A 24824-nucleotide genomic window follows, 5' to 3' on the forward strand; every position below is an offset into this window, starting at 1 on the left:
AAAAATTAAAGATGAACACTGTTCTCATAAACTACAACTCTTTGCAATTAAAACGTGAATTGTGGAATTTTTATGATAGTGTTGAAAAGATTTTGAGTACTAGGGGTTACCATGCCAACAGATAGAAAATGCCAAGTAGCTCTTCAGGGTCGCAGAATACTTATTCACAAAATTACAATATCAATTGAATTACCTTGATTTGTATAAATTTATGATTAGATTTATGTAAATGAATGTATTCATAGAATCCTTAATGGAGAATGTTAGGGGTGCTGGGATATGACGTAATCAAAGTATTAAAGTTTACAAATTGGGAAAAATAAAACTTCTATTGTGATGTGTGTCTATTTATTCAAGTTTAACAGTAATGTGCAGATGATGAAAAATTATCAGCGATAAACTGAAGAGGTTAGAATAGAGTTGTGACAGATACAAAATATTTATTGAAGTAATGTATTACACCATTTAAATCCGCAATACTACAACAGTTAATAAATGCAGTCCGTTGTCACATGTGAGAGAGTTTCTCTGAGTTGCAGTCGGTCATCGATTTCTGAAAATTTCCACTTAGTCATAAGAGGTGATGATCAATTTTTCACTTTTTGCAGTGGGTTTCCCACAGGCAAATCTGACCCTTACGCAAAGTAAGTTTGTCTGTTGTTTGTTTGTGTCGTCTGCATGTCAAGTAAGAACTAATAAAATAAAGCTTGATAAAGAGACTGCTGGCTAAAACATGGATGGCTGTACCGCTCGCTCTCTCTCTTGCCTGTAACAGCTCTCGTAGAACCGCAGTAGAACTCATTTCAATCACCCTCTCTCATACCATAATCACGTTTTCATCCTATGAAAAATTCAGTTAAAAAGTGATCGAATGACAGCCTGACAAAAACACAGAGATTTCAAGAAGTACGAAAAATGACATTCATGTAAGCACAATATGCTGCATTCTTTTTTCATCTTCAACAAAAAATCTTCAAATGCTTCTATCGCTTTGAAAAAAAAACCTTGTCATTTACAAGTCAGAGGAAATCTATTGGTGAATAATCCAATTTCACCATTAATGTTGAACCAAATTAATATTGCTATGATATCCAAATTTTTGTCAACAAGCTGTATATTTTGTTCACTTGGCAGACATTCATGGAACTTGAATAACCTATCGGCCAATCAGGGTAATCTACTGCATCATCTGGGGCAAGAATCCGGAGTTACAATTCCATGGCTGAAAATGGGATGCTGTTCAGCACTGAATACTGGAAGCAGGATCAGCACGCACTGCCTGTGATAGAGTACATGCACACTGGTGCCGGCAAGATGTGGTAATACGGAGTTTTATTTTCATGTCCCGAGTCTCTAGATTTTGTAGCACAGAGTGTTATGTAGGGTTTTTGCTGAATATATCTCTACATGCTAACATGAAGGTCAGACCCTTCTCCTGTACAACCAGAGCCTGCAAAACCTGTAGTTTGGCCGCAAAGGTTTTCTCATATACCTTAAAGGTATACTATCACCTGTTCCAATTTTGCCACAGTTACCATGGAAAGAGAAAATCTGACCAATCACAGATTTAGAGCGGATGGCCACTTTTTAAAAACAGCGCCCTCACATGGGCATTTTGAATACCAAGGAATGCCCCTTTGACCATATATGGGCATATTTAGATTACAGGTGACTGTCTACTTTAATGAATTTTAAATATGTTATTACAAGAAGGATACATTCAATATCAAATTTTATAGCCATTTGATTTAGTTGATCACAAAAGCAATTGCCTAATCCTGTGGCAGATTGATAAACCTGATGATGTCATTTGTATATCTTTAACCCTTTCACTTCTCCATTTACTAAGTCAGTGACAAGCAGTATTCAGCCAAAACCTATATTTACCTTCACCTGGTACAGTCAGTAAAATTCATGTTGACAGTAGCTGTGTTGTAAGGGACCTTCAAATGTACACATTTTTGTTAAAATGCATCATGAGAACATTTTATGCCTCATTGATTTACAACTTGACCTGGCAGGATAAGGATTAAACATGCAGTGCAACATAGGTTTACCAACATTGATGGGGTGAAAACTTTCACTTTCACATCCTTCGAAACCAGCAGGAATCATCTCTAAGTCACTTATTTTACGTTTGAAAAATCCACCAACATTACCAGGTTCACTGTTGCTACAGCTGTCAGATCAGAGTAGGCATGCTTCAAATTTTGCTGCGTTTTCTTTATGTCTTGAAAGTGTTTGGATAGCAGTCAGAATGAAAGTAGTTCCAGGGTCCGTATGCTCTTCTAACGTCCTTTAAAGTCATTGAATTTTAATCTTTTTTAATTTTAAAAGTCCGTGAAAATGAAATTGAGTCCTGGAAAATCCTGAAGAATAGATATTCTGCCCACAATTTCAAAAATGACAAGATGGTCAGTTGTGATATCGCAAGAATGTATGTAAAATGATATATGAAAATGATATAGCGTAAAAGTGATATCAGGAAAATTTTATTATGGACCCCAAATATCTTAGAAAATTGCTGAAAAAGTCATGGAAAGTCATTGGATTTATATTTAACTTTGAGTTTATGAACCGTGAATGTAGAAGTGCATGCAAATGCCCATATTTTGACAAAATGTGTGCCTCAATGTGAAATGGTACAATTTATTGCACAACATATGACATCTCTTTTTCTGATAATGTAAGAGAGAAACACAGCTTGAGGTATAGAGTAAAAGAAAACATGCCAATGATTTTGTCAATTCTGCATGTAGTAGAAACCGAAAGTATATTTTGTTTTTCAGATGTTGCAACATGTAACTTACATCTCAAATGTAAATGATATCCAAGACAACAATCATAAGACTTCAATTTCAATTTGACCTTTGTCTTCAGGTATTGTGTGCCTCATAGCCAGACAGAGAAATTCGAAGATGCAATGAAAGCTTCAGTACCCGAGATGTGTCTGCATAATTCAAAGAGTTGCATTGCCAAGTCATCTGTCATGGTTAGTACTAGCCTTGTCCAAGAATGTCTATTTCATGAAGTACGAATTCTTCTCTGTGCTGTCATCGTAATAAAAAAAGGTTGTGACAAAAATACCACGAAGGATGCATGGCAACAATAGATCAGCCTGACACACAGCAGAGCATTATGCATGGCGCTGATGTCAAAGTGCATCCTTTGAGATATTTTCTAAATGACTTTATTATTGTATATCTTTTTGAGATATTTTCTAAATGACTTTATTATTGTATATCTTTTTGAGATATTTTCTAAATGACTTTATTATTGTACATCTTTTTGAGATATTTTCTAAATGACTTTATTATTGTACATCTTACATTCATTACTGGGCATCAAATAGGCTCAATTTTTTTGTGCAATGTCACAATTTTTCTTCCCATTTATAGCACAAGCATTGAATGCTAAAAGGAGGAATGCTATCTTAGGCACACTTCTGATAGACTGTGCAACTACACCTATGCATCCCAAGCAAGATATTTTCTTTGTAATCGTCTAGTGGGCCCTTGAAACCATCTAATGGGTCCCTTCATTCCATCCAGTGGGTCCTTTCAAACCCCATCCAATGGGTCCCTTGAAACCATCAAATGGGTCCCTTCAACCCATCCAGTGGGTCCCTTGAAACCATCCAATGGGTTCCTTGAAACCATCCAATGGGTCCCTTAAACCTATCCAGTGGGCCCTTTCAAACCCCATCCAATGGGTCCCTTCAAACCATCCAATGGGTCCTTTCAACCCATCCAGTGGGTCCTTTCAAACCCCATCCAATGGGTCCCTTGAAACCATCCAATGGGTCCCTTCAACCCATCCAATGGGTCCTTTCAACCCATCCAGTGGGTCCCTTCAAACCCCATCCAATGGGTCCCTTGAAACCATCCAATGGGTCCCTTCAACCCATCCAGTGGGTCCTTTCAAACCCCATCCAAAGGGTCCTTTCAACCAATCCGGTGGGTCCTTTCAAACCCCATCCAATGGGTCCCTTGAAACCATCCAATGGGTCCCTTCAACCTATCCAGTGGGCCCTTTCAAACCCCATCCAATGGGTCCCTTCAACCCATCCAGTGGGTCCTTTCAAACCCCATCCAATGGGTCCTTTCAACCAATCCGGTGGGTCCTTTCAAACCCCATCCAATGGGTCCCTTGAAACCATCCAATGGGTCCCTTCAACCTATCCAGTGGGTCCTTTCAAACCCCATCCAATGGGTCCCTTGAAACCATCCAATAGGTCCCTTCAACCTATCCAGTGGGCCCTTTCAAACCCCATCCAATGGGTCCCTTCAAACCATCCAATGGGTCCCTTCAAACCATCCAATGGGTCCCTTCAAACCATCCAAAAGGTGAATTCACAGAGCCATCCTTGGAATAAACAGTGTTTTGGTGCCTGGAAAAACCAATGTTATGGAACGTGTTCTGCAAGGCATTTTTAGCTCATGCATAATTCTATCTTTCTCCATCGTGGATGTGTAATAATACTGCTTCTTTGGTCAGTTGTTCACTTCTATATTTGTTGCCGTGGTCAAAGCATTCACATGGAGCTACCATCAAATGTAAAATTTTCCAGTGTCTATAGTTTGATAAATGTAACGGCCATATTTCCAAGCACTCAAATCTATATAGATTGAAATATTTCGACTTGCATATTTCCCTCAGTGTTAAACCAACATTTTTTATACAGTATCACATTTGTGTTCCTTACATTCACCAATGTTCCTCTTCTACACAATATTCCAGGTATCACCGTCAAACCTTGTTGACAATGGTGTCGCTGTCACTCGGACTGTATTGAAGGCTGATGAATACTTAATAACATTCCCAGCATGCTATACTTCAAGCGTATCATGTGGCTACAATGTTGCAGAGTGTGTCTATTATGCTCTGCCATCATGGATTGATTTCGGAACAAAAGCATTTGCTGTAAGTCCAGTCATCACTCAAAAACGAAAATTGATAAGAAATCTTATCCAGTTAAATTCTAGCTGTTAATTCTATAAACTGCATGGTAATGGCTACATGTCCAAAACAAAGTATGAATTTTTCAATATCAGTTTTCTTTTTAATGTATATCTGTGGAAAGAGAAGGTATAATGCAGTACTGAAAAATTTCAGACACTGGAGCAGGAACATCAAAATTATGGTCCCAGTACTGTTAACGATTTATGATGCCTTTCACAATTCCATTTAAAACATATAAATTGAATTGTTCAGTCACTAACTAACTACATGCTTTCACTTACTGTTCACAATTCTTGATTATCCCATTCAGCTGACAAAGGAGATCCGTCTTCCACCGAAATTTGCCATGGAAAGATTGCTTAGTTTGGCAGCCACAGTTGAAGCTCAGAGAAATAATAAAGAGTTGTCTCAGTGTCTACTTACAGAAGTCAGAAGAATCAGGTAGGGATGTCTTTCGAACAGCAGAACATCAAATTTGGGCGTCAACCCCAGTTCTTTACGTATACTAGCTCTTGGCTGTCCCTATATCTGATACCATTTCCTTACATTCGACCATTTGCCGTTTCCAATGCAGCATGCATACTGTAAAATACAATTCGACTTGAGGCTTCCAAGTACAAGATTTAAACACCATACAGTCAGATATTTAACCCTTTTACCACCATGGTTTGTCCAAAATCCATTGTTTTCTATGGTAAAGTTGGACCTGTATACAGGGAACTGGGGGTGAAAGGGTTAAAAGTGGCTGCTTCAGAAGCTTTGATATCTGAAGTGAACCTTTCACAGCAATTGTTTGGTCCAGAAATATTGCGTTTTCAGGGAAGGTTGAACCTTGACATTGTCAAATGGGTATGAACTATTAGCTTATTGGGAGAATACACCTCGAGGACAGATATTCATACTCTTAAATTTTTTATAATACTTTTGTGATCTACCACTTGTGTGGATCACTTTGGAGCCTCGAGGAGTGAATAAAGTTTTCAGTTTTATTATTGTGACGATTGAAAAGTCAGTTTTTCCTAATATTGTTAACATAGGGATAGTGGCTATTTGAATGTCACATGTTGGTAAATATGAAATAATTTGTTTCCACACCACAAAAATTTGAATGACAACCACCACAATTTTTATTTTTAATTTTAAAAGAAAGGTTGAAAGTTTCCTGCAGAAAGTTTGAGCAAATCCAAAACTCTTTAAATTTTGTGGCATATACTGCCTTAAAATCATCTTCTAACTGTTTTTTCTCAGAGATGAAGAGTTCATATTACGAGATCAACTAGTAGCAGCTGGTTTGCAGTCGTCAGCTAAGATGAGCAGCAGTGACAACTACATGAACACAGAGATGAGACGAAAGAAGATTACAAAGATCCAGATTGATCCTGAAGACAAGGGATGTGATATCTGTGGACAGCTTTGCTATCTGTCAATGGTAAGTGTAACAACAGACTGTGATATCTGTGGACAGCTTTGATATCTGTCAATGGTAAGTGTAACAACAGACTGTGATATCTGTGGACAGCTTTGATATCTGTCAATGGTAAGTGTAACAACGGTCTGTGATATCTGTGGACAACTTTGATATCTGTCAATGGTAAGTGTAACAATGGACTGTGATATCTTTGGACAACTTTGATATCTGTCAATGGTAAGTGTAACAGTGGACTGTGATATCTGTGGACAGCTTTGATATCTGTCAATGGTAAGTGTAACAATTCATGTGTGTTCATAGACACAGGTCCCTAACTGTGCAATAGGATATGTTGTAATCTTTTCTCAGTTAGTTTGACACCAACATTGTGCCAGCTCCAACAAAAACAGATTGGATGGTGAATAAACACCGACACCAAGTTGATTATTTCACTGCAGCTGGTGACATTTGAAGCAAGCTAACAAATGTCAAATTTTCCACCTCAAAGATGTAGGTCTTGCATAGTGAATGGAGATACCACAGTCAATCGTTGATCAAACAACCACTACATAAGTGCATCCAGTTATGTAAAAATGTTCAAATTGTGTTAGACCATCACATTCTTTATGAATATGGTATACCACCAATGCACAGGTCTCTCAGGCTTAGGACAAAACTTTCACATGTACTAGTATCAAGCTGATACAGGGATGTTTTCAAACATTCTTCAGGTGGTAGAGAAGATTTTAGAAATCTTAGAAAGATGTGAATTTTGACCGATTGACTTGTTTACAGGTTGTCCATGACAAAGAGGATGATGTTTATTGTTTACAACATGCATACAATCATATCAAGAAAGGGGGCAGCAGAGCTTGCCGTGGTTTGAAACTTCTATACAGATACGACAGGGTAGGTATTTGCAGATTTGTCAGGTCAAGGGTCAGTGACCTCATCTGACCTTGCAGATTTTGGCCATTTTTATTGGTAAAGGTTTAAACTGAGCTAGCGATAAATAAAACACTATATGGAAGGGGTAAAATCAGAACATAACAGGATCAGTTTTGTTTCGAAGGATTGCTTTAAGTAAATGAGATAAAAAGAAACTACAGAATATTCCGTGTGAAATGTTATGCATTTTCAGGATATTCTCCCCGATTCAAACAATTCATCACAGAGTGGAGTCACTCAAGATGATTCGTACTCTAATACCAAAGAAATATCCGTTAATAGTCAGGTACCTTAGTACAGCAACAGCCCAAATTACTTCAAATGACAATTTAAATTTTCAACTTCATGCAGGAGCTGTATCCTACACTAGGTCTAACTGGCAAGATTGAACTTTGAAGTTTTTTCTTCACAGGAGCAGCTGAACAAATTAGTGGATCAAGCAGGGGACACTGTGAAGAGTAATTCTTCTCCAGGACGAGGGAGGGGCAGCAATAAACGACGGTCTGCAGATGTAGACTCTCAGACATAACATATGGTATTACCAATCTACCTCCATATCCTTCTCATCAGTACCTGATGCTTACATCCCCTATAAAATTGTGGTTTAGTCCAAACTTTCATGACTGCCTTATGTGGATCATAACAATCCCAAGAGGCACTGTGAGACAACATCAATCCATCAAAATCACAAAAACTATCCATTTTCCTGAACCGTCTTGGTCACAAACCCTGCACCCAAATTCCCACTATTTTGCATGCTGGTAGTCAAGTTAGAAGTGTCCTTTTCAATCTCCCTGCCACTCCAAGATCAAAGTCATTACACCGAGAACACAAAATTGGGATCCTCATTCTTCCCGTGCTGTCACATTGCCGAGGTCATGAACACATGAGTCCTCTCATCATTTTAGCGTTCTCACTGTCAAGTCCTGCAGTCACAATGTTGGGATGTTGAAGGCACAATGGTACTTTTGCCAAATGAAATACAGTATTTTTCTGAGATTTTCTACTTACAATGAAAGACAGGGATTTGCAATCTTTAGGAGACCATGAAAATGACCGGCAAGTTACTGAGAGTTTGACCAAAAATCACTTGGTCACACACAGAGATGTGTTTATGTCTTTCTTCATGAAATTGATTATTTCAAGCCCCCATCCACACGACCTCCCTGTAGTTTTTATCCAATTGTATTCCTTTTGTCCAGAAATTTCATTGCAGATTTCATGTCCACCATCATCTGTCTGTCATTACATTCTGAGAAACCTTAGCATGGGAAATGTAACGCATGTTGATCGCGGTAGCTGTCCAAAAATGTAACCAACTTTAATCATGTGCAACAAGTTTACTTAAATTTATCGACACTCACCACTCCATGGACCCAGGTCTGGTAGCTAGCTGTGTTGTAGACTTAACTTTGAACATCTTTGAAGTTCAAACCCAGTAAACAAGAGTGAAAAACAATGTCAGGGATTGACAACTCCAGAAATATAACTTTTATTCATTTTAGTGTCTGTTTTGTGATGTAGTCTTCATTGAAGAAATCACAGTCTCAAATGTACTGCCTTTATTTGAAAACTTCAGGATGATGTCGTAGATGATGTCATACCTTGATGTCATCAACGATGTCACGTATTCTGGTGATGTCATAAACCATGATGTCACCAAAACTGTAAGACACTGCAGTGGGCAAAAAAGTTTTGCATACAGAGCAAACAAGTCACAAAATAAAAAAAAAATCATTTTTTTGTAACATCATCTCTATAAAAATGTCTTATATCATTATATTTGGAGAAAACTTCTAAAATGCTGCGTTTATGGATGCAAAATAAAGAAATTTGTTTAATTGGGTTGAAATTTCTGTGGAAGCGTAGATGGACACATGCTGCATTTTCTACTGTTTTTTTTTCACCTTATTATGATGAAACAGCTAAGTATCTGGAGGTGAACTGCAAATAACGTGTATTATCTGTCTTCTCCATCATCTCAGGAAATTTTTAATGAAAGGATGAATTTGAAACATATGCATGAACCGAAATAAAAAAACAAAAATTGCTGCATAAACCGTAGACCCTGGAGAAAGAGGGTCTGTGCATAAATTAAATCATAAACAAATACCTGGGAAGTATTCTCTTTCATAAAATAGTGGCATGTGATGTTTTATGTGGTGAAAAATTCGTAAACAAATCATCAGGGATCCAAATACCAGCTAGCTGAAGGGGCCTACTGTCTATTTTCAAGTTGGCTAGGTAGTTCCAATTAATGCCCCTTAGGACCAAATACTTTTTCTCAACCTTTGGTGCCTACACTAGCACTGCCAGTCGGAGTCAGGTGTGTCTTTCCTGACCTATGCAAAGTAACGAAATAAAAGTGCTAAACTGAATGAAAATGTATCATCTTCCATGCTTTGTCAGGACCCACCTAGTTTCTTCTAATAAACTTTGAAAGTACTACAGCAAAAGAAGGCTCCCTAGCAAGGGGATCATTTGACTGAAATGGAACAGCTTTCAGCAACTTGTATATTAGTTAAACAGTGTTCCACATTGTAGATTATCACATGCAACACAAATTTTCTGAGAGTTTCTTGGACTAAGAAATTTGTCATGTTTTGCTTTCATAGAAGTTTGAAATCAGGACACAAACTCTTTTTCCTCTTTTTTGATGTAATATTTTGATGAGCATCCTGGTTGTATATTTGTAAGGAGTTTTGTAAGATTTGGAGATTTTCTAGACAAAAATTTTTTCAGACTTTTGAAGAGTGCATAAAACATAATCATGATATGCAAAATGTAAATCATAGGGTAGTTTCAACCTTGACCCCTTTTTCCTGCTCACCTTTGACCTCTGATCTCTCCATGTGATTGGGTAGAATCAGAAACAAACCATCAGGGAAAGAAAGGTCTGCCAAGGTTGTTGTTCATATGTCTTGTGTATATGTAATCATTTGGTTCTAGGACACTCACCCCCTGGACATTCACCCTCCATACACTTACCTTGACATTAGCCCTAACCTGGACCCCACTGGTAGATGGAAAGTGTCTTGGGAGTAAATGTCCGGGGGAAGCATCCTGATACCAATTATTCTTCAGTTTTTTCTGATAGATGGTCTTTCCTTTGGGGATGTAGCTGTAATTTCAAAATGTTTTTTTTTTCTCTTTACAAAGTGATTGCAAGTGTTAGTTACAACTAGTATTGTCATCTTTACTTTCAACTTTGACTTTGAAGTAGTTTTTGAGTCCAAACAGCCATTGTCATCAAAAAGCTGGAACTTGCTATTTACATTTTCCCTTTGTATCATGTCTTTGCAGTTTAGTTTAGGATGTTAAAAGCAATAACTTAGGTTGAACAGTGTTTCCACTGGTAGATGTTGATGATATATCGCCATAGCAACTAGCTAGCGCTGGTAGACAGCTTCAGAAAATTAACATATTTACATGTTACTGAACTGTTGGTGTTATAAACTTATTAAAAACTCATTTGTTGCTGTTTTGATCAGTTTTATCAAAACTTTGTTTTTTTCTTTTTCTGAACTTTTTTCAAAATGTGTTGTTACTACAGGGTGCTGGATATTTTTTCACAACATGGCAAGACTGTGCCGGAATTCAATGTGTGGTGACATTTCTGAGTTCCAACTTGTTGCATTCCAGTGACTCCAGTATTTATGAATGACCTTTTATCAACCTTTGAGTACAAAATTATGTTCGTTTTTTTCTATTTATCCAGTGTTGTCAAGTTTGGTGCGTCTGAAGAATGCTGGGCTTCATGACAATACAAAGCATACTGAGGGGGCTTTATTATGAATGACATACCCCTTAGGATGATGAAAAAATTGTGCTTTATTAAAGTAAAATACCAGTCTGAGGGCACCTGTAAAGGTATCCCGTACGAATAACAAGAAGCATACCCCGAAGGATGACGATGAAAATACCATTCAATTGTAGGAAAATGCTTTTCTTGGGTGTCCTTTATCATGCTTCACTATAAACATGAGCCCTTAGGATTATGAAGAATATTGGGCCTTATGTAATACAGTGCTTTAAGGGCCCCTGTGACTAGAAATGTACCCCTAAAATAAAGCTGAATTGTAATATGGCCTGAAGTGATCCCAGTATTCTACAGACACGCCCCTTGATTTTCTTGTTTCTTGTTCACAGTTGCCTTAAAGAGGAGGAAAATCATTCAAGAAATGTTAAAGAAATTGTAAGCAGTTCCAGTCTTCAGTTATCTTAGAATTTTATTTGTAAACCCAGTTGGTATTCATTCTGTTTGTTGAAAAATTGTAGTTGATTATTTGTTTCCAAGTTAATGTTGAGAACTGAAATAGCTCCCCATTTTGTCATTATGGTAGTATGCAATCATTAATAAAATCTTGTTTGTATCAACACAATCATAGCTTTTTTGTTGTTGTAGTAGTTTCATCTTTGCTTTGGCAATGCTGAAATGAATGTAGTCTTCAGATTATACATCAGTTATGGTTGACCCGCTTGTTGAGAATGATACTTCTCCAAGAAATGCACCATAAAATCAATAAGATAGGATACAATGGCTTGCAAACTGAGAAGAATTTTGCAGCTTATGGCGGAGCAGAAAATGATTGTGTGAAAGGACACTTGTCTGTCCAAGGGATGTGACAGACAGGCAGGGTTTGGTATAAATTGTTCTAATCATTGCTTTGCTTAAGATTGAGGCATAGACACAGCAAGCAGTATTTTGCTCACAAGTGCAACTTTTTAAAGTTAGCTACCAGGAATGTCTGGTTATTTTCCTACACTGCTCATAGGCCACAAGGCAAGTGATAGCATACTGTGTTGAACATATATCTGACATTGTCATCTGGTTAAGAAATTCAGGTTCTACCACAGCCCCTCAATTTTGACATATCTGTTCTATGCCTTGATGATGCACCCCCTCCTTGCCAAGCAAGACTCACTGATCAAGCCAGACATAGTTTAGTAACACTTGGCTGTGCCATGTTGTCATGCTATGATCTTAGCAGCCAAACTCTGATCATTTGGATATAATATTACAAGTGAGCTGTGCCATGAATGGCAAAGATGCAAGCAGCAAGCAAGCTCAAGTGCTTGTGGCTCACTGCACAGGCAGCAAAATCAGAGTCCAAGTCTGGTGGTGAGTATGGTGTTGCTCAACCATAGAATGAGAGCATGTATGGGCAGACGACTAACACAATGTCACACAGCCAATGTCAGCCAACAAGAGGTGTAAAGAATCCAAGTTCAATTTCCTAATTTTAGGGCCTGTTCAGTCATTCTGCATGAGTGATTCATGTAAATGTTAGTGTAGCAAATACAACATGATTATTTGTGTTAATATACACCTCATCAGTAATATTCCCACTCTCACTTGCTTATGGGGTATACATTTCCCAGCTTATTCGATATGCAAGAGCATGCAGTCATATGGTGATTTTTAGAGAGAACATGGCCATCTCTCTTACAAACTATTAAATCAAGGTTTACACCAGAGCAAGAATGTCTCTACATCAACGCTTTTTGGCAGGTATCGCAAGCTAGGTAGATAATACAATATCTCTCTTCGACAAATGATCACTGATGGCATTGGTTGACATGGGGCCTTCTTAGTGGAACCACTACCTATCTGACCTTACAGATTGATATATGGTCGGGGTGCCACATGTGGGGCAGGATGCGCTTACTATTTTTCGAAACCCTGACATCACTACTCTTGTGTCTTTTGGCCAGAGGTCATATTCGTTCTTTCATGAATTTGACTTTGTTTGTGTACCGTCTATTTACTGGTCTGTTTGCTGTGCTGTTTTTTGTCTATTATTGAGCCGAGACTATTGATCATTACTATGCATAAATTTTGACACCCGACTTGTTATTGGATTAATGGATTGGTATGATAGCGATTATTATACGTATAACACAAGTGGCAACCTGAATTATTTGTGTTAACATCAGTGTAGCACAAATGCTTCACAATGTCCAGACTAGTAGTCCCATCATTCTGTAAGTGACATCAAAACCCCTTTTAAACTGATTTAGTTTGACAATATTTCGTATTGTACTTTCTCAGGCTACTTGGAAAAAAACATAGGCTTTTAAGGAGGTTTTTGTATTTTTTTTTGTTTTTTTTAATTTGATGATTGTGCCAGTCAATTTACTCACCGACGGGTGCTATTTTGTGTGGGCAACCATACCACTTAATTTTATGTTTATCTGAGAGACTGTACAATCATTGTGTTGAATAAATTCTCTCAAGAGACTTTATTCAAAAGCTAGAATTGAAGACAGTGGAGATAAAATATCTGACTTGAATAACAGGAAGAACTTGATTTGAAGAGTTGATTTAAAGAAACAAGCAAACAAGTAAGAAAGCATTTGGCAATTTGGCACTACAAGACAGTATGACACCCAGCTATGCCAGTCTTTGCGCAGTATCAGAACTTAATTGTTTAAAGAAACTCAAAGCAGAATATCAATTTTCATATTTCAGCCCATTATGCAACCTAACAAGGTTCAGGTTAGAAAAAGTCACAGAATTTAACTAACGTACATATTCATAACGAATGCTTTAATAAGGTAGAAGTTGTATTTAATTTACGGAACTAAATTTCCCAATCTGTAATATATATTTGACATAAAGTATAAACAGTGAAAAATCCCTGCCTTAGGCATAAAAGTAAGAGAATTCTCGTAGAGCGAAGAAAAGAAAAAAAAACAAAAGTAGCACCGCTTTTTTGTCGTTAACGGCGCTATAGCAGTCTAAAAAGACAAAAGAAAATATTACATGTGCCGTAGCGGGCGACAGTCATTCAAAATGGCGGCAGGTGCGGGTGATACAAATCCATCACAGCTATTGCCACTGGGTAAGTGCGGATTCCGTTGTTTCTCTGTAGTCTTTTTTGCCGTTTCGAAGGGTAACTTTGACAAATGTCACCACATAAACCCTACGCTTTGTATTGTGAGTTTCTTCATTACCATTGAGTACGGGACGTGCGAGTATTTCCGATACACGTGCAGACCCCCGACCACTGAATAGTACACTATAATAGGCTTCAGAACTACGGCAATTTATACGTATTAAAATAAACATTTTCATACCTCTGGCCTTCCCTGAACAGTACACTCGACGGCAGGCCACCAGGGTACAATTATTGTTGCCAGCCAGTCGGTGTGGTAATATTTGATTTTTCTCCCTGCATCTGCACAAGACGAAATTCGCAAACTATTTCTGTACCGAGACAAAACGTGCTCAATATTAATTTGTTGATGTTATTGTTGCAGAACATGCATATTAGGAGCGTTCAGTTTTTACGGCTGGGGGGGCGGCCGCAAAATCTTGTCGCCGGTGTTCAAAAAAATATAGACCCCCCTGCATTTTCGTGAAAAAAAGATGACCCCCCCTTTGTCAGACGAAAAAAATTGATGACCCCCCCCCCCCCCGCTTGAAAAATAACTAAAACCCATATGTCAAATTTACCCGCATGGTTTGGATTTGAACTCCGGTACGCCGCGCACTTTATTCGTGTAGCAGAGATGCCAGTGCACAAACTTCTCAGCCACATCCATTGAAACGTCTGTTAATTAGGACGACTGTAAGGCAATTTTTAACTTCATTTCCATAGACAACTCATGTCCATGGACATTGTATAAAGTAAACTTTATTGAGTGGTTCGCCAAAGGCAGCCCTCCGGTTAAGAGGGTCATGGGCCATTACGTAAAGTCAACTTTATTCTAGTGGGCCACCAAAGGTGGCCGCCGGTAAAGAGGGTCGATCATGGCTATTGCATAAAGTAGACTTTACTGGACAGGCCGCTGAAGGCGCACGGCCATTAAGATTGCCGTGGGGTATTACATAAAGTCAATTATTGAGTGGGCCGCCGCAGGCGGCCCGCCGGTAAAGAGGGTCGATCATGGCCATTGCATGAAGTAAACCTAATTGGAGTGGGCCGGCAAAGGCGTCTGCCCGTTAAGAGGGTCATGGGTAATACATAATGTATATTTATTGTAGTGGGCCGCCGAAGGCGGCCCGCCGGTAAAGAGAGTCGATCATGGCAATGGCATAAAGTGAACTTTATTGTTGGTATTATGTTTTTGAAAATGTGGTGACCCCCCCTTTCCTACCAGTGAAAAAGCGATGACCCCCCCTTGCGGATTCCAAAATTTGATGCCCCCCCCTGGATTTGTGCCCCCCCCCCCCCCCCCCCCCCCCCCCCCGGCCGTAAAAACTGAACGGTACCTTAGGAAGATATTGTACATTTATTGACCACATAATATTTGCTGTGTTTTACAGAGTTGGTTGACAAGTGTATTGGAAGTAGAATACATATTGTCATGAAGAGTGACAAAGAAATAGTTGGAACTTTGCTTGGTTTTGATGACTTTGTTAGTATCCTTTATTAAAGATGCAGAGAAGTATGCTTGACACTGGCACTGGATGTAACACAACTTGTATTTTGCTTAAAATCCCTTTTTTGTAGGATTCATTCAATTTTAAGTAATTTAGCCAAGTTTAAAATATTGGTTTGGTTCACCTTTCAGCTTGTCAAGCAGTCGCAAAGTGGGTGAGAAGAAGTGTAAATGTATGCATTTTTATGCAAATCTCCCAATTTCCTGGTTGCTCTTTCCCCTCCATTTCAAGATTTCCAAAGAATTTAACTCCACTGACTGGGTCAAATTTCCTGAAATTTTCAAAGTATATTCTATAAATACTATTAACAAAACAGACATTTTGTTTGGCAATAAAGTTCATACATTTTGAATGAGAGACATTTTAATTTTGCTTATCATGATATTAATCACTTTTTTAAGTGTCACTGTCAGTCTTTCTTCCCCTGCCATTTTAGAATGATAGATAATGCAAAATGAGTTGTTTTTCTCCACATATACTCTTGTTTCAAGTGAAATATTAAATTTTAGAAAATAATATCAAGTTTTTGACTTAAGGTTTATCATTAATCCTAAAATTGCAGTTTTCTACCCCAAATATATACCCCTTCATCCTTTGAGTAAGCTATTGCTACCATACTAAACTTTAAATTCTTTGCCTTTTGAAAATATATGATATGAGGGGATTTCCTTGTCATCTTTGATGAGAAATATCGCTTTGAAAAACTCTGTGTTGGTTAGGGCAGCTCCACTGTAAGTAGCAGAGGCAGCAGTCAACTATGGTTTCACTTTAACCATGAATGGTAGCAGTAGATCATATGTACATACACTAGTAATGATGATAAGATTGTGTAGTTGGTGTGAAATTATAATTTCTTAACTTTTATATCAGATATGGTATTAGAGGACGTGGTTGAATTGTAAGTGTACTTCTTATTTCATGTTTTCAGAACACTCTATAATAAAGCATAAGAATTAAATACTGACTTAGGTTTGCATATCACCAGGTCCCTAAATCTGTCAGGAATTCTGTACAATGAATAATGGAAAAATTTTTTACGATTTCCAACAAATTTACAAGAAGAGCATATTCTCTTGAAAAGCAAAAAAGTCAAATCTTTGTTGCTTTCACTTTTATTGTAAATTGACGGTACACAAATGCAATACACATTTTAATACATTAAGCCCTTTGTTAAATAATGTTGAAATATGTCTTAGTTTGAATTTTATATTATGCGTTCCATACATATCCACTATGATTGTTTATGTAAACTATAATAACAGTTTCCTTTTTTATTCACCTGTGAGATGCCACAGATGAAAACCTGAAATGAAATATTAAAAATTTTGTGAGTGAATAGTCATAATGGAATAATTGGAAAAGAGAAAATCAGAATGAAGTTTTAATTAAAAATAATATGTTTCTGGTAATCTGACAGACCCTAGACATTTTTTCTCATTTTCAAATAAATTTCAAGTAAATTCTCTAAATTTTACCGTATTGTGGAAATATTTATTTAAGAATTAAAAAGAATTTCCTCCGACCGACCTACCTACCTTAATTTTCGGAGGCATATCACCAGACAAACACAGGTTGTTTTTATTTGGCCTTATCATTTCCATATAACAACAGTGTTTCAGCCAGCGTGCAGCATTGCGACATTTGATGCAATTTTTTTTGTTTTGATAAAATAACCTTGTGGGTCACCATGACGAAATCTGAGTAGGCCATATTTTAGTGGCTATTGAATTTTTAGACAGTGCCTCTTGGACAGAAAAATACAGCTAACAATAAAATGTTGTAAGATATTGAAACAGTTTACCCTCTTTCCTACAAAGTTGCAATGTATTGAAACAGTTTACTCTCCTTTCTACAAAGTTACAAATTCCCTGGTAGGTAAAACAAACATTATTGCTGTTCATACTACAATACATCACGGATGTACAATGTCCATGAATACACTGAGGCATGAGGCTTGGTTTTGCCCAGGTGAGTGCATGGATCCCGCGTACCGGTCGTCCTAGAGTTCAAGTTTTACCCACAGGTGTCCGGAGTTGCCGGTGTACATGCATAGAGAGAGATTGGAAGGTGTGACACGGTTTTGCCCTCCGGAATGAAAATGACAATAAAATACGGGGTTTACAGTCAAATAAAAGGTCTACACCGATATCGAAATACCTCTTGCCTTTAACGCTCAAGTTTCAAGAATGCAAACTAGCATTTAGTCTCGATATCGGCCAAAAACTCTCTGGTAGCCCCGTTCATCAGGCTGTTACGTACGGCAGCCATTTGGATAACTGCATTCTTTCCCATAGTGCAGTGCGGGTTCATTTGCATTCCACATGAACCCGTGACCCCGCAACCACTAAATTTAATGAGGCCGGTCCCTGCCTGGCCAAGAATAAAAATATTGTGGCCCTGGTCGACAGCATTGCGTATTTTGGTCTCCATCGCAAGATTTCGACACATCTGCATAGACCACAACTCCTATTCCCGCGATCACGTTTGTTTTGATCGTGCAAGGGTTACACGAGTTCATCACTTTTGCGCGCTGAACCATGGGTAATTTGTCTCGTTCAAAATGGCTGACGTACGTAACACCCTGAGGATGTACGTAACCAGGAATTCAGGGCCAAAAGAGATACTAAATAACGATTAACATGTCTCAGGGTTGGACATTAAACGTCAAAGGTATTTATCTGTCGGAGGAAGGTAGTTTTTTGACTGCATGTGTTGATATACATGGATTTTTATTGTCATTTTCATTCCGGAGGGCAAAACCGTGTCACACCTTCCAATCTCTCTCTATGCATGTACACCGGCAACTCCGGACACCTGTGGTTTTACCTACATTGCTTGCATCAAAATTTGGCCTGCAGCTACTCAGTTTGATAGTAAAAACCATAATTTCTAAGGAAACTTTCACAAACAGAGTCATTGTACAAATGAAAAGGAGAAAAAACTGAGGTTTTCTGAAAGGTCAAATCTGGGTCATCTCACGTGATATCATGAATGAAGACCCCTTAAGTACACAATTATGGTTCAAAAGAAACCACCTAGAGAGGGCCAATAGGTACAATCTTATGTTAAAAAGAAATTTCTTGGTGACTTCCAATTTAAATGGCATTCAGCTTGACAGTCAGTTTTAAATTGTACTTTATTAAGAGTCATGGCAAAGGGAAATGGTCAACAGTACTTGCAGTAAGCATATTCATTTTCAAATCTTCACATTTGAGAGCTGCAATTTTGCATGGTAACTTAACATCAAAGCAACAATTCAAAAGTAGAGCTATTAAAATTGTCCATTTGGCATATTTCAAAGTGCTATAACTTATACAAGTAATGGTGTGATTCTGAATGATTTTAATATTTCTGCAGATTCAACCAGTTTAATGATATAATAGTGAACATCACTGTACATTTCTTGATGATATCAATATATAATAAATGAAAATATTTCTGGGCTAAAATGTTATCATAATCTTTGAAACAATGATTACTCTAAAACATTGGGAAATTAAATGAACAATATCATTGTGTATTGTTTTACAGGATTTGGGTTTGGCCAAACCCTTTTTGTCTCAAGAAAAATACTTATGCTTAAGATGCTATTGAGCCTGCTTGATCACAACTGTGACACAACACCAGCACCTTAAACACCACAATAATTGTATCTACATTGCCACTATGCTACCCAATGCTTTCTTCTGCATGGAAAATTTTTATCTGTGTGGCTCACAAAATTTTCGTCATGACTTAAAAACTGCATAAATTTGCCACATTAGGAGCTTGTAGCTTAAATGTATTAAGTTGTCATTCTGTGAACACTGACTGAATGCTACAGAAATATTCTGTATCTGTGGTAATATACACTTCACATTGCTACCTGATTTTTAGAATTGCCACCTAATTTTATTTTTACCACCAGAAATGAAAAAATATTTCTATTAATTTAATGTCATAAAACACAGATAATTAACAATATTTCGTTAATGTAAAATACAAAACATCTTGATTTGAAAAATGAAGAACTCCTGAATACCAAGAAAGTTGTTGCCACAATTGAGATCATAAACTGCCTAAAATTTGTTCAAAGTGGCTACAAGATTTTTGATTTGGCTATTGAGTTGGCTAATCATTTTGGTGACTTAGGGGGAGCCCTACAGTTTATGTGCATACCACGTGTTAGCAGTAAACTTAATGATATTGCAAGTTTCATGTTGGCACAATTTTGCACAACACCATTGGCCTACTATATATACTTACCGTTAATGCACTCACCTGACTTGCCCATTGAACACCAAATATAGTACCAGGTCATAATGACACATAATGACACTGTACTGTGCTGTTTTATTGAAATACATTTCATGCTCCCCCAAAATTTAATTTGTCCCCCATTCAGGCCTACTATGGGTCACTGTGTCCCCATGCTAGCAAAAGCTGGCTGAAACACTGTAACAACAACACCGATGTTCTCCAATACACAAACATAGCAGCAGTTTTCAGACCTTTGAAGAGCAGTCTGTTCCCTGGATAAAGAAACACCTGTTTATGTCCAGAAAGACTCAAAATTGAATATTCTTGAATAACTATAGTCTTAGCAGAGAAATCCATATCGTTGTTTCTGAGCACAGTTAATCTTCTTATTCTCTGTGAAGTTTCTAATTCTCAGAAAATGTCAATCTTACAGTGAACTCACACCAGAAGGAAGACGTGTAACTAAGTTAGATCAGATTCTGTTGAATGGAAACAATATCACAATGGTGAGTAGTTTGACTTGTTTCTCAGAAAGGCTTTTGTTTTGAAATTTTGAAATTAAAGGATTCTCTCGCCAGAGCACATTGCTCGACAATTGCTTGTTCGAACAGAATTTTCAACAAATCTGTTTTGTGTCCTTTTCGATTTTATACCAGTTTCCTTCAAAACCTGGTAACTTAAAATGGAACAGGATCATTATTCTTATCCTAATTTCAAAAAGTCTAAAATATCAAATAATTTCTTTATTTTTTGTGTACCAGTCTCTACTTTTTAAGCTGTTAAAGGGACAAAGTCACCCTTTTTGCCTTTTTGTGATATCAAGAAAACATGGAATATTTGTATAAAGCGAGTCAACATACAAATGACGACCTACACAACTGCAAAGTGTCAGAAATTACTGCTTTGCTGAATACAAATAGATGATTCCGTTTGTGACCTCTAGACAGAATGGATTTTTCCGCTTCTATAAACTTGCTTTCCCATCACAAAAACATTGCCTCAGTGTAAAGGAAAGCTCTTATCCTGATCTATATGAAAGACACCACCGATTAAGTTTTCGTAAAAGTTTGCATTAGGTCCAAACTTTATGTAACCATGTATGTTCAGCCATGCATGGTGACAGTTGTGCATGGAACTTGATTTTTTTGTATAGGCTGCAAAATGTTTCATTGAATATTTAATCTTGTCTGTCTGCAAACAGAGATAAGGTTGTGCACAGTCGACCCTTACTTCAGCATGTTTCAAGAAGTCAACAACATAAACTACTTTCATATCGAACAAAATTCATGAAAAGATGCTGAAAAAAAAGACAACTTTCTCCCTTTTAACATGGATATCAGACTATGACTTACTGGACTGTCGACAGTCGCTTTCGCCTTTTCTGTCTATTATTGGTGTAGTCTCTATCAGACACAGAAGCGGGGGAATCATCGCACCAAAGTCGCCATCTGGGAATGCTGCAGGCATAACTGCAAGTGCTTTTAGTCCCCGCGAAGAAGTCCAGCGGGGACTTATAGATTGGGTCCCGTCCGTGTGTCCGTCCGTCCGTCCTGTCCGCGTCCGTCATCAACAGTTTCTCAGACACTGCTAAACTAATTTTGTTCAAACTTGGCACAAGGTATAGCACTATGACCTACAGATGCACATCGATTTATTTTGTGATACGATCCAATATGGGCGCAAGGCGGCCATTTTATTGCGATTTTTCATGTCTTTGGACCATAACTCAGACATCCTTGAGCACATTCTGCTCAAACTTGGCACAAAGGCATAACATTATGGCTTTCATATCCATGTCAAATTATTTCGCGATATGTTTCAATATGGGCGCGTGGCGGCCATTTTGTTGCGATTTTTCATGTCTTTGGACCATAACTCAGACATCCTTGAACAGATTCTGTTCAAACTTGCCACAAAGGTATAACACTATGGCCTACATATGCATGTCAAATTATTTTGTGATACAATCCAATATGGCCACGAGGCGGCCATTTTGTTTGCGATTTTTTGTGTCTTTGAACCATAACTCAAAGATCCTTGAACCGATTCTGTTCAAACTTGACACAAAGGCATAACACTATGTCCTACATATGCAGGTCAAATTATATTGCGATACGATCCAATATGGGCGTGAGGCGGCCATTTTGTTGCGATTTTTCATGTCTTTGAACCATAACTCAGACATCCTTGAACCGATTCTGTTCAAATGTGGCACAAAAGTAAAACATTATGTCCTTCATATGGACACCAATTTACTTCGTGATATGATCCAATATGGCCGACAGGCGGCCATTTTTTTGCGATTTTTTCATGTCTTTGAACCATAACTCAAACATCCTTGAACCGATTTGGTTCAAACTTGGCACAAAGGCAAAGCACAATGGCATACATATGCATGTATCAATTAAGCTTGCGATAGGATCCAATATGGCTGCAGAACTGCCATTTTGCGGCTGACTCGCAGCGTGTTTGCAAGGTTATATCTGATTGGTCGATTGTCACTATTCACAGCAACTTAGGGAGTTTATTTGTATTATTTCATTATAACGGTAAGATTCTGCCAACCAATTGGATAACAGCTTCGAAATCGCTGCGAGTCGGCCCCCATTTTGTTGGAATTTTGCATGTCTTTGAATCGTAATTCAAAGGTCATTACACCCATTTTGTCCAAACTTGGCACAAAGATCAAGCACTATGGCATACATATACATGTCAATTTACTTCGTGACACATGTTCCAATATGGCTGCCAGATTGTCATTTTTTTCCAATATCGCTGTCAGATGGTCGGTAATTCTTTAACCAATGTTGTTGAGACTTGGTACAAAGATAAAGTACAATGGCATACATATGCATGTCTACTAATTTTGTGCTATGATCCATATGGTCAATAGACAGCCATTTGATTAAAATTTTGGAGTGAATTTTTTATGTCTTTGAAACATAAACATAGGTCACTGTCCCTCGATGGACTGATTTTGTTCAAACGTGATACGAAGATAAAATACTATGGCTGCATTCCTGTGCACATTAATTTGTTTCATTATATGATCCGAAATGGCTGATTACAACAACATACCCGATCCCATACCATTTCAAAAATTCCACCAAACCATGTGTATAGTATGTGCCATCATGACACTGGAGGCAGTAAGGGCATCGTTATGTGTGATGTAATCAAAAGTTCCTTGAGTGGTCATTACCGGCAGAGAGGAGTCATTTATTGAATGTTCCTCAGATTACTTTATTATGCAAGTCACATGCCTGATGACCCGTTGCATCAATGTCATTCCACAGCTACCTAGACCACAGCTACCTCGTAGACACCAAAGATTATAACAAAATGGACAAGCGGGGACTGTGTCATCAACGATGACTTTTTTGCACTCAAAATCATGCCTGCAGCATTCCCAGCTTGCACCTTTGGCGCTATGCTTGTGATTGCCCCACGCCTGTAGGCGTAAGGTAACAATAGACAGAAAAGGCAAAAGGGACTGTTGATAGTCCACGACTAACTTACATGTGTATTTATCATGCAGAGACAGTTTATAGATTTTCAGCTTTACTATGCCGGTTTGATTTTCCCTCGTTGGAAGCACCCATAGTCTATATTTTGGCAGACGCATCACCCTCATTTAAAACAGTATTAATTCAGTAGACTGCAAAATGTGCCGTTGAACACCAATTCATGCTGTCCAATTTTCTTTCAGTTAATTCCAGGAAGTGAAGGCCCGGAAGTCTAAGCATATTGTGAAGGAAAGACTATCACATCACTGCCAGATCCTCATTGCTTAACCCTTATCCTAACAAGTTCATGTGCTACCATCAGGTCAAGTTGGCTAAAACCAGTAAGTTGTATCATGCCCCCTATGTTGCACTTTCAGAAAGCTGTGAAAGTTTGGAGGGCCCTTAAAACAGGGACTCTGTAGACATCATATTTACTCACAAAACTTTCCACAACATAGCATGCCAAGTGGGTGAAAACACTTACAGATTGTTGCTCCAGACTATAACTGATGGTAGCAGATGATGAAGTGAGAGAGATGGCAGGACAAGGGGTTCAAGTGATGAATAGAAGTTTGCAGGATTTGTTTCACTGTGTGTAGCGGAGTTGTTTCAGAGGACACTTTTTTCAAAGTTGTTTCCACTGAAAAGTGTTTTATAAAGTTTTTTTTTAATATTTTCTCTCTTGTGACAAGATAACTCTCCTTGGCATTGAATAACAACGATGTCAGGTCCCTCAAGAAAAAATTTCATATTATCTGTTCCAAAGTTGTATTTAAAACAAGAACTGATGTGCTTTTTATTATAGCTGCATTTCCTTGACAAGCGAGCTAGTAACAATGGTGTCCGATGAAAGCTTTCAACTCTTAAACATCGATCAAGCTCAAAATTTTTGTACGATTTTGATTATGAGTAAAGCCTCATCTCTATAGGTTTCAGTTCAGAGTCTCCACAAAAAGGTGTGAAGGATTTTATTAATCCTGTACAAAACAACTGTGGTGTCACTGAAATTTTATTGAAGTGCAAGAAAATACAGTAGTGATTGCACAATCTGAACTTGCAGAAAATATCTTTGTATCAAATTTGTTCTCAGAGGAAAATAAATCATTACTTAACAAAACTTTTTCTGTTGGCTTTTTTTGCACCAAACCCGTGTTCAGAGCTCTCTCCAAGGGAGACATAGTATTTGATACAAAAAGCAAATCTAACTGCATTTCATTCATACATTCATTCATTCATTCATTCATTCATTCAAGGTAAGACTGAACAACACTGGGCTTACCCTCAACAGTGTTGCAAATCCACAGAATCCTAGGGGGTGGCAAGCTTTACAAAGCCACACAATCCTAGGGGGTTTGCAAACTCTACAAACTTG

The 24824-nt window shown here is 37.9% G+C and overlaps 2 protein-coding genes across 2 annotated transcripts in view; both read left to right on the top strand.

The window, feature by feature from the left end:
• LOC139148265 (protein Jumonji-like) overlaps nt 1–11700 on the top strand; it is a 50236-nt gene extending 38536 nt beyond the window's left edge. The window contains 9 exon segments of the mRNA XM_070719617.1: nt 609–644; nt 1135–1226; nt 1229–1319; nt 2881–2992; nt 4741–4923; nt 5273–5403; nt 6211–6391; nt 7166–7279; nt 7731–11700. Coding sequence (XP_070575718.1) covers nt 609–644; nt 1135–1226; nt 1229–1319; nt 2881–2992; nt 4741–4923; nt 5273–5403; nt 6211–6391; nt 7166–7279; nt 7731–7847 — 1057 coding nt within the window. The 3' untranslated portion in view covers nt 7848–11700.
• Nucleotides 11701–14097: 2397 nt separating this feature from the next.
• Nucleotides 14098–24569, top strand: LOC139148267 (U6 snRNA-associated Sm-like protein LSm5). Its single transcript, XM_070719619.1, has 5 exons — nt 14098–14163; nt 15591–15686; nt 16578–16605; nt 20380–20452; nt 23656–24569. Exons 1-5 carry the CDS (start codon nt 14115–14117, stop codon nt 23686–23688), a joined length of 279 nt encoding a protein of 92 aa, XP_070575720.1. The 5' UTR covers nt 14098–14114; the 3' UTR covers nt 23689–24569.
• The last annotated feature ends 255 nt before the right edge of the window (nt 24570–24824 follow it).

Source organism: Ptychodera flava, chromosome 13, assembly GCF_041260155.1.
Source record: "Ptychodera flava strain L36383 chromosome 13, AS_Pfla_20210202, whole genome shotgun sequence".
Taxonomy (NCBI): Eukaryota; Metazoa; Hemichordata; class Enteropneusta; family Ptychoderidae; genus Ptychodera; species Ptychodera flava.